The sequence below is a fragment of the Poecilia reticulata genome, chromosome 18, assembly GCF_904066995.2.
Source record: "Poecilia reticulata chromosome 18, P_reticulata-male-v2, whole genome shotgun sequence".
NCBI lineage: Eukaryota > Metazoa > Chordata > Actinopteri > Cyprinodontiformes > Poeciliidae > Poecilia > Poecilia reticulata.
Window position 1 is genome coordinate 17,625,059 of NC_088847.1, and position 16,020 is coordinate 17,641,078.

At 40.4% G+C, this 16,020-nt stretch overlaps 1 protein-coding gene across 6 annotated transcripts in view; it reads right to left on the reverse strand.

Moving 5' to 3' along the window:
• LOC103480699 (sodium/potassium/calcium exchanger 2) overlaps window positions 1-16,020 on the reverse strand; it is a 58,889-nt gene that overhangs the window by 25,586 nt on the left and 17,283 nt on the right. For 2 of the 6 annotated variants that reach the window (XM_081599122.1, XM_081599120.1), the window contains exons 3-5: window positions 11,477-11,523; window positions 9,121-9,229; window positions 4,127-4,141 (exon numbers count right to left, since the gene is read on the reverse strand). In XM_081599122.1, coding sequence (XP_081455248.1) covers window positions 4,127-4,141; window positions 9,121-9,229; window positions 11,477-11,523 — 171 coding nt within the window. The remainder of the gene's footprint in view (window positions 1-4,126; window positions 4,142-9,120; window positions 9,230-11,476; window positions 11,524-16,020) is intronic. The other 4 variants (XM_081599121.1, XM_081599123.1, XM_008435832.3 and 1 more) reach the window with 3 other exon arrangements.

The window sequence follows — 16,020 nt, forward strand, 5'->3', positions numbered from 1 at the left end:
GATTTCTATTTAAATTCACAGCGAAGGAATTCTGTAACTGAGTCCAATTAATTCAAAGCGAAATTACTCCCTTCGCACGCGGCGTCGTGTTCGTCCTCTACAAGTGTGGAAAGACAGCCAGGTTTGTTGTTGTTTACAAACCAAACTCTCGTCCTTGCGACGTGACCTCCAAACCGCGGGTGAGCCAAGCGTGAGAGCGAGTGTGTGTACGTGTCCAGCTTGTGTGCCGGGGGCCAGAGAGTCAGGGGATTCACAGTCTGTGCAAAAGCAAAAAGGCTTTTAACATTGATTATATCACCCAAGCGGTCTGGGCTGGCTGCGAGGTCTAGCATGTGTGGGTATGTGGTTTGATAGCGAGAACGATGGATTGACGGATGATGCGATGGCTGGCTGAGCCCAATTACATAACACACTGGAAATGTGATTAGTTATCAACTTTACGCGAAGCGGAGCAAAACTTCAAAGCCTTTTTTCAATGATAGGATCCATAAGAAGGACATAAATTATTTATCTAAAAAAAGTGGGAAAGCTTTTAGGGAAAACACACATTTGCATTATTGCTGAGAGAAAACAGCTACCCAAGTTGAACTTTGAGCATAATTTTTTTAACACAATTAAAGCTTAAGTGAGTATACAAACTTTTTCAACTGCTTTTGCTCTCCATTTGTTGACATTTTTAAGCACAGTAAGCTGTCGAGGTCAGATACAAGGATTGGGGGAAAAATGCATTAAAAAGTAGCAAGAATCCAATGAAAACCAATAATAAAATACCTTCAGGAGACTTATTCAGCAACTGACCAAGAATAGGTAAAAAGATAAAATAAAATACGAGTGGTTTAAAACCTTTGCACTGTACTTTACATACTGCACTAATTGTAGAATATCTAAGTCCTATCTGGAAACATCTACCATCAGTGTGATGTTATACTATGTTCTCTCTACTGCTATTAACCATGGAAGAGTTGTGTTGCGTTAATACAACATTAAAGTAAAAAAAAAAAAAAAAGTCAATGTGTTATATTTGTAGAAATGGAAAATGCATTTCCATTGCCCAGGGGATCAGTGACAGTGAGTGCAATATTGAACTGTGTGATCAATGTGGCCCTGGGTCACCAATCACACACAACTGCTGGTGTGTGAAGCGTTACCTCCTCTCTGTTTATGGTTGTAAAATTGAAGAGAAAACTGCCATTTTCTCAATATCATTTGTGCGTATGAACGCACAGACGACGAGATCGTTGGACGTCCTCTGATTAGCATCTAAGGTTTCCAAGGAAACTGAAAGCTGTGCCCTCTTTCGTGCCACCAGCTTACTCTGTAAGCAGTTTGTCTGCCAATAAGCGTGCATCATGGTTTACACCAGGGGTGTCAAACTCCAGTCCTGAAGGGCCGCTGTCCTGCAGTTTTTAGATGTGCCACAGGTACAAAACACCTGAATCAAATGGCTTAATTACCTCCTCAGTTCTCCAGAGCCTTGCTAATGACCTAATTATTCTATTCAGGTGTGGTGCAGCAGAGGCACTTCTAAAAGTTGGAGGACACCGGCCCTCGAGGACTGGAGTTTGACACCCCTGGTTTACACAGATGACCTTCTCTGGTCTCTACTCGGACCACTGACGAGCTCGGTGTGACCTGCGCTCAATAAAAAAAAAAAGACCTGACATCAACAAAGATGCGCAAGGTCACTGTGGCAGGGTGAGTAATCTTTCTTGTCTATCTCAGTGAGATAGCAATCAACTGAAGAGCGACTGAACAGCCTGAGCCACAGCAATAATGCTGCACACACAACAGGGTTGTGAGCTGGTGGATATTTAAAGCAAACAGCAAGTTAAATAACTTTTTTTTTTGTCTTTTTATCTTGAAAACATGCATTTTTTCAAGTTCATCTGCAGTTCTGGCCAGAAGTTAACCTATAGTCAGGATGGACAAGCTGACTGTGTTCATTTGGAGCTTTTATTGATTCGTTTAATCTTTCTTTTTCTAGCATGCAATGATTATACAACTTCAGTAATTTTTAGAAAACCAATAAGTGGATGCAGAAGTTTGAATTTGTTGTGAAAGTTCTCCACATGCAGTTGCTACTATATTTAACCACAGCAATAAGGTGTTGTTTTCACAACTGGGAGCAGCTGACCAGCATCTAAAAGTTCAAATACCACATGAACTATGTATCATTCTGGATCGCCGTCCAGAATGACCTCAAATCCCAGAGGAGCTGAACGGGATGCCTCCTGGACGTTGAGCAGAACAAAAGAGATAGAGGGAAGAAGTTCAATCCACCTCTTTCATCGATCGTAACGGGCAAACGATCTTATCCCCAACTCCAGCATCTCTCTGTCCAACGGCCAGAAAGAAGAGCAGCAAAAACAAATGAGGTGGATTAGCAGTGTTTGCCAACACCTGACGATGTCATCCAGGACACGTTACTGTAAAATATCGCTCAAGTGTCGAGCTTCCAGGAGGACAATGACTGTCATGAAACTGCCACACAGCTCCAGTATTTAGTAGGAGCCCTTTGGTTTTGCATCGCCATCCAGAATGACTCTCAAGATACTCAGACAATATTTCATTTCAATATTTAATTTATGTTTGGGGTAAAAAGAAAAAAATATATTTTGGAATTTAATAGAATTTTTGGATAAAGATTGAGATGTTTGGACAGAATAGTATATGTCAGACTGTGTCGTAGTAGGGATTTCTAACCAATGAACACGGTACCATTTGTCAAGCACGGATGTGGCGGCGTCATTCTGTGGCCCAGCTTTGCTGCCGTCATCCTGGGGAGATCAGATCGCACTAAGTCGATGGGATAATGTAGCAGAACTATATCAGCAGCTTTTAGCTGTTTTCTGCATGTGTTATCTTGTGTGTATGAGCTTGAACCTGCAGAGATTAGAGAAAATCCACCCTGTCTTGTGCGTGAACTTAATTGCATTTGTTGGCTGTATAATAAATATATAACATAAAAGCCACAAATTAAGTGACATTATAAAAATTTTGCTATCTGGAAATAAAAATACTCCCCCGCCTCCTCCCCAGATATTACTATGCCACAGTATGACTTCCTGTTATCCTTTCAGGCCTGTCCAGCATACATGAAACACCCCACCTAAACTCCACCCAAATCAACTTATTCTATTTCCAGCTTACCTTTACTATTAGGTACGATCCGCAGCATCAAATGTGACCTTAATGCCTGCAATGAGCGCGTGCCAAACCTGTGTGATAAATCTTATCGAAGAGCTTAAAGCAAATTCAGGAATGCCGTCTGAATCCTGAGTGGGGTTTTTAAAAGACTTGTCTCAGACGGTCGAATGAGCTCCACCCCTCCCCGCTCACTCCCGATATCTCTGTGCCGTTCAATATTTAATGGCGTTCCTGAGTGATTTTGTTTGTAGCTGCATATGGATGGAAGAACTTCATATTCGAGCCCGAAACAAACTGTCCCAGTCCATTACTACGTTTTTTTTTGTTTATTTTTTTCCCCTCCAAGTAGACCTCAAGCGTGACACAACACTAAAATACATTTGAATTCAGAGGAGCACAAGACAAACAGATGAGCAAAGAATTTGATGCTGAGTAAACACAGAAACCGTCGGGATCAGGTGAATGCGAGTCAATAACAGTTTAATTTTAAAAAAAGAAACTTGGGGAATAAAAAATTACTGATTTCTCTGTTGAGCTCTTATTGACTTTAAGTTCTGATGTCAAGGATTCGAGAAAAATTGCATGCGTTTATAAACTAATGGCAAGATACAGAAACCGACACACCATCTTCTTCATACTGGAGTTTGACACAGAAAACATCGACGAAAAGCTGAAGCATTCGCGAATTTAAGAGGAGAGAGAGGATCGGGAACAAAAAAACAATGCAGAAATGATCACAGAGGGGGTTTCCAAGCAGAAAGCATCCACAGAAGAGAATGGCATATTTAAGGGAGAGAGCTGACATATACCACAGAGGCGTTAAGGACATGTATACATAAGAGAGCACGTCGGATAAGAGCTGCTTCCCAGATGTTGGAATGAGAACAAACATATCTGCTGTTGGCGTATACGAGGGGTGGGAAGAGGAGGAGGAGGAAGAGGACGGGGAAGGGACACAGAAATTAGAGGAGTAACTCACCAGAGTCAGCAAATTCTGAGGGGACAGTAAAAGAAAGAGAAATAAGAAGAAAACAGAAACAGACATGATAAATCCAGGTGATCTTCAGTGAGAAAGCGAGAACTGAACAATTATCGGGCAATATTTCAAGATGGGAAATATTGTAAGATGGGTCAACAAACCTTTTTTTTTTTACATCAATGAAATGATGCAAACTTAGAAAAATAATTCTTACATCTGGGCACAGAAAGTTAAATTAGAAGTAAGGAACCACTATTTCTGATGTCTTATGAAATATGTCAAGGTGCATCTCCATAAACTATATTATTATTATTTTTATTATAAAGGTGAACTTGTCAAAGTGATTCAGCTCAAAAAGTGAAACACCTACCCTGAAAACACTTATTACACACTGTGTGATATATTTTCAGTGTCTCTGATGTTAATTGTAAGTACTTGTATTTACGACAAACCAACATTTAGTGTCTCGGAAAAAAATATGACAATATGATCAGTATCAAAATAAAGCTAATCTTCAGAGGGAATGCTGCAGCTATCCTGTTACCCTGTTACTTTAAATTCTTATTTGGACCACACTTTTTACTTCCACTTAAACTTTCCATAAATATTCTTGAATTCAGTCCAAGGTGCTAAAACCTGTTGTTGCTGGTGTTGTTGAGACTTTCTACCGGCCGGGTCATAGCGGTAAAACTGAGTTCATGTAAGCTATAATCACCAAAGTTATTAGAAATAAATACTTGAAACATGGACGAAAATGTTCACGTGTTTCACTTGCTGAATTGAATTCCTGAAACTAATTAACTTTTCAGTGAGCTAAAAAACAAACAAAAAAATGATATCCCTTGTATGCTGAATCGCAGTGAGAAGTGTCCTGATTTCTTTTTTTCTACTTTGAACATCAAAACATTCACAAAAAACACACAAAAATTCAAACTTTGGACGAAATTACAAATGTCTTACACAGACCCACACACACGCACACTTTCGCCATCTGCTTATCCCAAACATGCCTTCACTTACATAACAAACTGAACTGTTACTTCGGCTGTTTCAACCATTTTTTTTACTATTGGTTCATTTAAATGCTGTGCTTACGTTTCAAATTATAATTTGGTGCTGTTCAGTAGCATAGCTGCACTGCTTGATGCACCAGATGATGTAGCTATTCAGCCTATGTGATAACGAATGTTTTATTTCTAGAGCAATCGTTTCATTTGCAAGGACCTGAATGTACGGATGGATATATGAAATACTTAAAGCATAAAATGGGATTATTATTCAGATCATTTAACTAATAATAAAAGTAAATTTCAGTCATTAAGAACAATAAAACCGAAGTGTGCGTTGCCCATTCGTAAACTGGCAACAAATCGGAGAAACTCTGAGTCCCTTTAAGCTGATCTCCATCAGCTTTCTGAAGCTCTGTTTGAGCTTTTCTTTAAAGCATTTTCACTCGTTCTCTAACTAGTGTTTATACTTGGCTGACACAATGTGCTGTGTGGTATGTGCTAAAACATTTTTAAAACATTAATCAGACAAAAGTGAATATAACAAGCAAAATTGTTTGTTATATTCTGATATTGTCAGGTACCAAACATAAAACGAGTGAAAAAGCAGCCAAGGGAAAACTTTTTCTTAAAAAAAAAAAATGCTAGAAATCCTTAAAATCTGCTGTACGAAGCCATTTTACCAGGACCCTAAAAGTCAGGCTTATTATACATAATATGAATATGACAAAAAGGAGGGACTCGAGAATTTTGCACAGTATTTGCATGTTATATTAAAAAGGTAAAGGGCTGAGAAACGACAAACCTCAGTGGTAAAATCACGAAAGACAAAACTGCACACGCTCACACACACATATGCATGCAACACAATTACGCTAACTAACCCCTCTCTAAAAGTCTAACGAGAGGAAAAGCATTTCCGAGAACTGGAGAAACAACCTCAGACGTTTGTTCGGCATGGAGGCACAGACAGCTTATTTTGAGAGAGGCCTATAAAAAATGAATGGATGGAGTCCTGCTAGCTCTCTACAGCCCTGATGAACTGCTCTTAAAGGCCGAGAACAGACGAGGACAAGCAGCGCGGTCTCCATCTTTGATGAATGCACTTGTTTATGGGTCTTCATGCTGTGAACTCATCAGCAAAATTGTCTTTTACTTCGTGAAAATCTGTAAAAATGTGCCACCGTCAATCTAATATATGCCCCAAATGTTACCTGCACACTTTACGAGGTGAATTTTAAAGCAACACACTTATGTTAAAAGACTAATATCATTTTTATATGTCCTCTGGAGTATGAGAAATCTTCCCAAAGTACTACATGGAAATACCTAATTAATACATCCAAGTGAGCCGAAGCCTTAGGTGTTGCTTTTGTTCTGAGTAATTTATTCATTGTGCACGTCGTGTCACACTGTACTTGATGTTTCAGTGCATTCAGTTCCAGTCATTTGTTTGGCAAAAGACCCGTCAGTCAAGTCTGGAAGGATTTGTTCTGCATTCATACCGGATCTGCTGTTAAAAGTCTTCAGCTATTCATCAGCTCACAGGCACTTAATTTAAAACCTGAATAGCGCAATGTTTAACAGGGACTGAAACCAAAAGCAGTTCACTTTTAACGACATAAACCCCGACAGAGATTGGATTGGATGTAAAAATCTGCACAAAGTATGCACAACATTCTGCAGATATCCATAAGTGATATTTATTCGTGATAACGAAAGGATAAGCGGCGCAAGGTCACAGGTTGCCTTGTGTTCCTAGCAGAGATGCATACAGATGCAGGATTGTAAAGCCCATCTTTATTGTTTGTAAATCACTCAGAAGATGAGTCATGACGTGTTTTGGATTTCTAGAGAAGCAAAGTTTCTTGGAGTAACGCTTAAGTGCCTTCTCGCTACTCATTAGACATCTGCTAATGTGATTCCATGCACCCGCGGGAGAACCCTGCGGTCTAATGACTTTGGTTTATGACTGTTTTTTGGAGTTCATCCAGTCAGGTATTATGTTATGCTGCCATGCTAAGAACCGTGAATGCTGTAACCGTGCCAACGACATACAGAACTTTATAGTACTCGAAGGTTTTCCTGTTTTGTCATGTTGCAATCACAAACCTATTTGTTGTCCTATTGGGATTTTCCGTGGAAAATCCCAATAGAGTGTAAATATTAGCAGGAGGGGAAATAATACACGGTTTTGAATTCTTTTTACAAATAAAACTGAAAATTCCCCAAAATATTCGTATAAACTCCCCAAAGACACATACGTCCAGGGTTCATCAAGAGCTATAAATGTTTTAGTATGGTGGACAGCAAGTCCCAAGCTGTATTGGAAGACACCAGCCTGCAAAATTTGTGCATACTGTCTGTTCTAAATAAAGATAATGTTTCTCATTTCGCCCCTCGTCTTTTCATGGTGGGATACGAATGAGATGACACAGCACCTCTACTGAAATATTAACATATTTATTCCCTCCCCCAGAGGTCTGACACTGCTGTTTTGCTGTTTCCTTAGCTGAGCTAATAGGCAATCATCTTGGATTAAAGGCAAATGATCTACCTACCACCTCAGCTGTGCCGCAGAACAAGTGTGATAAATCACTCTCGACATACACAACACAGGGACTTCACTGGTCTTTTTTTTTAGGTTTGATGGATTTGCAGGAGGTAAAAATAAGGTTCTTGTGGAATTATGTTCATTTGACAATTACATAGGATCGTTGGTGCTGCTCTTTGTTGGTAGGATTGTGAGCTTAACTGTAGTCGTACAGAAAGGGCTTTACAACTCCGGACAACTCCAAACTCGCACAGCTGAAAAGAGGATTACAGTGAAAGTTCAGTTTTTGTTTTGTTTTGGAGTGGGGTTCTGTGAAGTAGTTATTAGTATGTGCTACTTTTACCCACAGCAGCAAAAGTGGAAGAAATCAGAATAAAGATGATCATACTAGAGTACAGCCAGTCAGATTATGAGTCCTGTTAGAGTCAGGTGACCATATTAAGAAACAACTCCACAATTCCACACATGTGCATGTGGCTGTTGTCATTTTGCAAAGTGATTTTGAACAGCCACTGTGTCCTGTTTACAAAATCCAAAATGTGGAAGTCTTCCACTCAAAAAGATTGTTTTTCTCTTATTAATTATCAATTCAGGATCCTTTCTGAATTTTGCATTTGAACTTGAACCTGAAAAACCCTATTGAACCCTCAGCAATCTGTCTGTATGTGCAATTTGGATGTGTGCGTCACTTCTGCCTTTCTTGGAGTGAAGCACATGCCGATCCCTTTTTTGCAAGGCTCCAGCTCAAAATACCGGATTTATTGGAATGTGGTTGGGTTGAATTAGCTGCTCGATCAAATCTTCCAGATGTCAGTCAGAGCGGTGGCAGGTTCGCACTCAAGAGTGATCCGAACAAATACTCGGAGAGCTGCGATCACGTTGTTCTGATTGGTTTTTGTGTTGGCGTGAGGAAAATATAGCTGTTTAAAAAAATCTAAATCTCTGATGTCCAAATCAAATGCAAGCCACATAGTAAATGAGCCACCACTGGCGCTACCAGCCTCATCCACTCTGAACCAGTGCCTCAAAACGGACCAGTTGTCTGCACGATTGAAACAGCTGGGAAAGACTCATAAGCAAACAAGTTGTGTTCTTAGTGCACCCTACAAAAGTCATATTCTGGTTGGTTTCTTATGGCACTTCAGACTCATTAGTTGAGTCTGTCAGCTGTTATTACTGTAAGAAATTCTTCTATTTCTTTAAGCTCAGTTTGTTACGACTTCTGTCCCCTGCAGGTAAAGTACAAAATACCAATAATTTCTCTACAAACCCCCACTCCAAACAGCTTATTGGAAGTAATTTCAAGAGAAAAGGTCAAGATTGATGACACATGCCAGGCTCCCCTCAGTCTGACCATACAGATTCATATTATGTCTGTTCTTCACAGTTAGAATTTATTTATTTTTTTGCTTCTGTTGCACAAGTTACCTTACCTTCACTTAAAGGGTCCAGTGTGTGAATCATCAGTTGGAAAATGCTGTTTCTCATCAAACTGTTGTGCAGAGAAGCAGAGCTGCCTCCCCTTTGCAGGCGAGGCCTGGCCTACGAGAGAAGAGACGCATCGTCAGTCAAATGTGCTGCTCCCAGTAATGAGCTCTTTTACTTTGAACTTCCATCTCCAAGTGAAAATCCCCCATCTGCCACATTGTGTGGATTTTCTAAAAACTTGAATTATAACGCTTAGGTTCCGCATTAGTAACTCTCGAACCGAATCATGTTGCTCCATGTAACGACCAAAAACCATTTTGGCAATTTTGCTGGGATTTTGTATGAAAGACCAATACAAAGTAATGAATAATTGTGAAGTGGATAGAAAAAGGATGCATATCTTGAATCTATGTGGAAAAAATGTGTTGCTGCAGATATTAGGGCAGTGCTTGTATCAACTTTGTGCATTTAAATACTGCCCATTGTTCTTTGTAAAATAGCTCAAGTTGAATTGTCTTCAAGTTGGTTAAGGACAATCTTTTATCGGACCATTTGGTTTGGTTGAATTAGCTGCACGATCAAATCTTCCAGATCAAATCATTAATATGATTTGATCTAAGATACAATTCTTATTCATTTCTGCCCTATCTCTTTGTTGCGCAATCTTGGTCCTTATCTTATGCCTTTCTATAATAATCTGTATTTAGCATTCCCAAAGGATGATGCTGCCCCTTTTTTTGAATGGTCTCATCTGATCAGAGAACCTTCTTCTACGCTTCTTACGCAGCTGTGACTAACTGCAAGAACACCTTACATTTGGCAATTTACCAATCTTGCAGTTTTTCCATGGTTCTGGGAGATATTCAGAGCTTTAGACATTTATTTTTAATCTTACTTTATATTTTATGACAACTGTTTATGTGAGGATGTAGATTTTTGTGTGATTTGTCTGTTAATTTGTTCCATGTGTTGGTTGTCCTCCCCCTGATTGATCCCAGCTGTTTCTCTTTCCCCCTGATTGTCCCTCGTGTATTTAACCTCACCTGTATCCCCTGCTCCCCACCGGATCCTTGTCGTGGTTTGTGCTCCCTGCCATTGTTCAGTCTGTGTCTTGTCACCTGTGCTTCCTGGCTCATTTTGACTTCTAAACATCATTAAACTAATTTTTTGCACCAAACCTGGATCTGATCACGTCTTATCCTCACCATCAAACCTCCAATTTATGACAGTTTATGATGCTGTTTGTTTACCAGTGTCGTCTAACAAACCTCTGAGATCTTCACATGACAGCTGGATTTGGAAAATCGTGCATCATTTTTCATCCACTTCACAATTAGATGCTCTACTCTATTTTGTGCTGGTTTATTACAAAAGTACCAAATAAAGTACATTGAAGTTTACGGTTGAAGACAGCCGAAAATGTGAGAAGCCTCAATGTTTATAAATGCTTTTGGCTAGGACCTTTAAGTATTTGTTTGAAACCTTATTTGTTTTAACGTAATGGCAAAGGATAATTGAGTAAATGTATTCTATTGAAGTGCTGCGTAGTTCTAGTTACAAAATGGGTTCAAGCCGCTGCATCATTTACTCATAAATGTGCTTCGACCTTGGAAAAATCACTCCCTATAATCCTCTTTTCCATAAAACCCCTGTGTGTAACCTGAAACTAAGTTAAAAAAAATAAAAATCATGAAGCACTACAGCTTCTTATAAACATAAGCCCCTGCTGGTTGAGACAGGCGTGCTGAGTTGGAGTGACAGTTCAGTTTCTTCCTCTGAACGAATCCTCGCCAAGGTCACCTCCAGCAGCAGAAGCTGAGCTAGGGAAGAAGGAAACAAATCAGGCTCCATCACAGGTGACAGCTGTTGGGAATGTGTCTGCCTTTGGGTGATCGCAGGTGACGCGTAGGCACCGGAGGTGTGAGATGTTAATTCACAAGTCTGTATGGGTGTGAGCGGGAGGCGAGGGAGACAATGTGCGATTGCTAGGGCTTGCCGGATGAGCGTCCTCTCCGCCGCTTGGTTTTATTTTCCCTCCTCCTGCTCTCTGGATGGAAGCTCTCACACCAGCATTAAAACAGTCTGCAGACTGCGAGACACATGCTCCCTGCTTAATTGCCTTTTGCATGCCGCGTGCAAAGGCAAACGGAGGGAAAAAGCAAAGGGCTTCAGAAAACAGACGGCGCTACTCTCCGCACACAGGGAGGCTGAGGAGGCTTGGAAGTAGCGGCGTGCCATGTTTCGCTCACAGTGTGGCGGGAGAAGAAGTTGCACAAAATTTACACTAGAGACATCGACACAGAGAACGGGGGACAAAGACGGAAGCGAGAAGGCAAAAAGCGTCCGTCAGACGAGACCTACCGACAACTTGCCATCGTCGTCTGGCGCCCCGGGGCTCAACTTCTCATCCAACACAAAGAGAAGAGGAAGTAAAAGAGGCGGGGGGAGGGGCAGAAAGGAGAGAAAGAGAAAAGAGGACAAACATGTGAAGCATGCCACACACATAACCACACGGACCAGATGAAAAGAGATAGACAATACTGCACTGCAACAGTGAAGACTGACTGTGATGTTAGTGGACGAGACTTTGAGGGACAGATTCCTCTCCTGCCGCTGTGGCTGCCCGTTGCGTTGGGCAGGACCGGACTGCATCCGCTCGAAATTCCTTCAGAAATGTCACTTTAGGTTTTCATTAGTGTCACGGATGTCAGCTGTATTTCAATCATTTCTTAGTCTAGATTTTAAAACTTATTTATTCACATTTTCATTCTAGTGAGAGAGTTTCTTGTAATCGTTTCTGAACTCCTTTCACTTTCCTAATTTTGTCAGGCAAACATTTTATTGCTTTTACTCTGATCTGTAGTTACTTTGTAGTTTACTTAAAATGTTTCCACATAGTTTTCCAGCTTTGTAGGGATGGGGGCATGGGATGTAATCATGGTGGTTCTTTTACTCATAGCTGTCAATTATGCCTTTGACATATTCTACGGGAACAGAATCCATAACACTCAAGCTGGATGAAAACTGGTGACTGGACTTTTGCTGCTTGCTGAAGGCCATGCAGTGCCAAAGAAATCATTTCCATTTATTTAGTCAAATTAATCATAAGACAAAGTAAAAACCAACAAGATGATCCCCAAATAACTAGAACCTGAAAACTTTACATTTGTTCTTCTGCTTGTGTTCACAGTTGGGCCTCAAAATTTTTTCTTGTTTCTCAATTACAAGAGGAAAGTGTGAGGTATAAACATCAGATTGAAAATTAGCAAGAGAAACTAAAAATATCTTTAAAAAAATTTTAAAAAACACCTGAAAATCTGTTGATCATCCAAGCTGCTTGGATGAAAAGTAAAGAAGAGGTTTACAATCTTTGCTTGGTAACTGAACGTGCAGGTGGAAAAAAAAAAGAAAATTATTCGTGGACTAGTAAGGCAAGGCAAGATTTTATTATTGAAAGTGCCCCAAATCACTGTAGCCTCCATGATTTTCCACAAGCAGACTTTTTAAGTTTGGTCCCCATCGAACTGAGTAATCAGACAATGAAAGGCCCTGATCAGGAGATGTAACTGAAAAACCAGTGGATACCTTGAAAAAAAAAACTCAGTTACTATAGAAAAAAAAAAAACATGATGGAAAGCCCATTCTTGGTACAAGCACTCCACCAATTGTACTATTAAAACACAGAGGTCAAAAAGAACCTATTTGTCTCTAAAAGGCAACAAAGAGCCTTGGAGGAAATTGTCCTCAAGAACCTGAGTGTCTGTAAGGCTACAAAAAGCTAAATCCAATCAGTTAATTCGATGAAAGGACATATTTGTTGGAGAATCCAGGATTTCAGCTTTCACTGGTCTTACTTAAACTTTGCTTCCGTGTGGCTAAAGATAATATACGTATCTAGTGCTGTATGTTAACAAAAGATCACTGACATTAAAAATGCAGCTTTGTGATTTCCAAAATTTTTTAGAAAATGCACAGGAAATAATTTAGCTGGTTCTGCTTTGTGTGTATTTGGGCTGGTGATGACATCAAAAAAGGCACAGCGATCAATATTTTAGAAATATACAAGAGACACTTTTGACATATTTCAAAGCTTTCAAGTTGCGTGAGCCTCAATCTGACTCTGATTATCCCTAAGAATTGATGAATGTGCAGTGGCCTGGGATTTTTTTTTCTTACTACTTTCCTCAAAAATAATAGTATAGGATGTACTGTAGGGCTGCTTTTGTGAGGAACTTTAATGCGAGGCCAATCATCTTCCATGTGTGTTGGTGAGAACCTAAAAGCCAACACAGTTTTCTGTTCCTGTCAAGACACAAAAAGCACCCATTCTGCTCAACGTCCTCTCAAGTTGTATTAAATCAACATGCTGTACTTTCTTTGCTCACTTAGTTTGGCAACCGAAGCAACAACTTGACAAGTTGCGCTTTCATCTTTGTGCAAGAAAGCGAAATTAGAGCCTCATGCCAGCGTTTAATGTGATAACTTTGTCACAGAGAACGTGCCACAACATGCCAAAGAGACTCTTGTCTTTTAACAATCCCTCCATTTCTTCACCGCCGTCATTCTCAGCACGGCTCCAATTTTTTTGGCACGTTCGAACGCTGCAACACTTTTATTTTTGAAACAAAAGACGTTCTCCAGCCGACTGACTGACTGACTGAAGTGCGTTCACTTCTTCGTCTCCAAAAAAACCCGGGTGGGGAAACAACGGTTGCCCGAGGCCCCTCCGACTCTAAACGCGAGAGGAGCGGAGCGCATAAAAAGGCTTTTGTTTGGATCCTGGAATATCAAGGCATTGTTTGCCTGCCTACGTGGTTTCAAAGAGGAACTTGCAGACCGTGGAGGCGCTGGTGTTCGCTGATAAGCCTCCCCGATGTCCAATGAAATACAGAAACTAATCCGGTTTGATCGCAGTGTTTTGGAAAAAAAATAAATAAAAATCGCGCAAATTCCGAGACAGGGCCTTATTGCTTGTTAACTCGGTGATTCATTTGCATGCTAAATGACACAGCTTTGCACCGAATACCAAATCCGCTGACGGCTGCAGAGGGCTTCAGTTCATGAGGTGAAAACATCAGGGGGTGTTTTAGTGCTTACTCCCAACAGATTACTGGGTTAAAGAGAGCAATTTAAATTGTTTATAGCCGCCTTAGTGGATTATCTCGCAATTGCAAAATTTAAAGATTACATTTGCTCAAACTTTTCTTTGTGACGTGGTTTTTGTGAAAAATCACTGAGAATGGCAGCTCCCACTGCATATCAGTGTTTCTGTTTAGCAGCTCATAATTTACCACGTGTCAGCTTTGCCTCTGTGGGTTAATTACAGAAGAGAGAAGGATGCAAAAAAAAATTAAAAAATCTAAATTCTTTTAAAAATTCTGCAGAAGTTGAGCTAATGTTGAGATTTTCCACGGAGTTATTATAACCCCCTCTCCCTATTCCCGTCTCACGTTTCCGGGTTAATTCGCTGCACACTGCGGCATAATTATCTTATTTCCCTCCATAGCATCCAGCTCCAAAGCAAGGCAGGAGGTTTAGGGTAGAGCAGGTGAATATGCCGGATGGAAATCATGCCATGAGCTCCCCCCCCCATTAAGCCGGCGTTAAATAGTATGACTAATAATCGCGCAGGAAGATTAGCATGTTCTCTGGAGTTTTTCTGTTCCCTAATACCAGCGGCAGCGTAGCCAAGCTCTTACGTAATGTCACGTCAGGATCTTTCTTGGAAGCGGATCAGCTAGAGGGGGTGATAAATGTCCCTCCGGCACCGTGTGCGTCTTAACACCGTGTTGTGGAGATTTATTGATTACAGCTTGACTGGATGCAAAAAAATAAAAAAAATACAAATCTACAAATAAAACAGTTCATTTTTCAGCACTCATCCACAGCTTAACGTCAGGAAGTTTTAGAGGGATGCGTGATGAAAAGCTGAAAGCCGAGCCGGAAGTCCTGAATTTTGAATATCAATGGTGGATTATAGGTCTTTACATATGAAATCTGGGAACATAAAACTATTTCTTTTTACGGAGAGATCTCATTTGCATTTTCTTCATGCTAAATCTCGGAAGCAAAATGACACAGAATTACAGTTTTTAAATGTTTTATGCCTTGTTAATGACTGACTTTATTTAAATTCGTGAATCTGTCAGTGCTATTTATCCTTTGAACAAAATAATTCACGTCCGTTCTGTTTTTGACAGTGACGTGAATGTATTTCAGTGGGATGGAAGATTAATCTCGACTGACAGGTGAAGCTGGTACCACAATGTTCCAATGAAAAGATATGTCATGAAAAATATGTCTAAAACCCTGTAGTTCTCCAAATGAATTGAGCTCTCAAGAAACATTGCGTAGCTTTCGGCAGTTATCTGTTTGAGTCAAACTCGCAAAAACCTTTATCAGTTGTGAGATTCTACGGTTCTTGGTTAGTTGACCTTGTCTTTTAGATCAGATCATTTCACTGAAATAAGACTTGTTGGCTTCACTTTAGACGTTGTCGAGAAATTTGAGTTTCCCAGCAAAATCTAAAGCAAGAGTTTTTATTTTACTCCAACAAAAAGCTCAGTCACACCTCAGTGACACATGGCTCAAATGATCTGAAATTTAACAGCACCCCAGCTAAAAAGCCTAAAACTATAAAACCCCCAACGCTGTGCAGCTCTAGGCATTTCCCGCACCTGCTTACAGCAGCCACCCCGTCCATCAGAGCGAGACAGAACCTCCTTTGAGACTCCCCCACCCAGATTCGTTGCATTGGAGCTAAACTGTCGAGTGGCACGACGGAGAAGCGCCGCCCTTCCCCCGTTTTGCCTGAGAGACGATAATGATGATCTTTTAAGGAAAGAAGCGAAAAGATGCACAACAAGTCAAGAAGCCATCCACTTGCTAATTAGTAACCCCTTCAT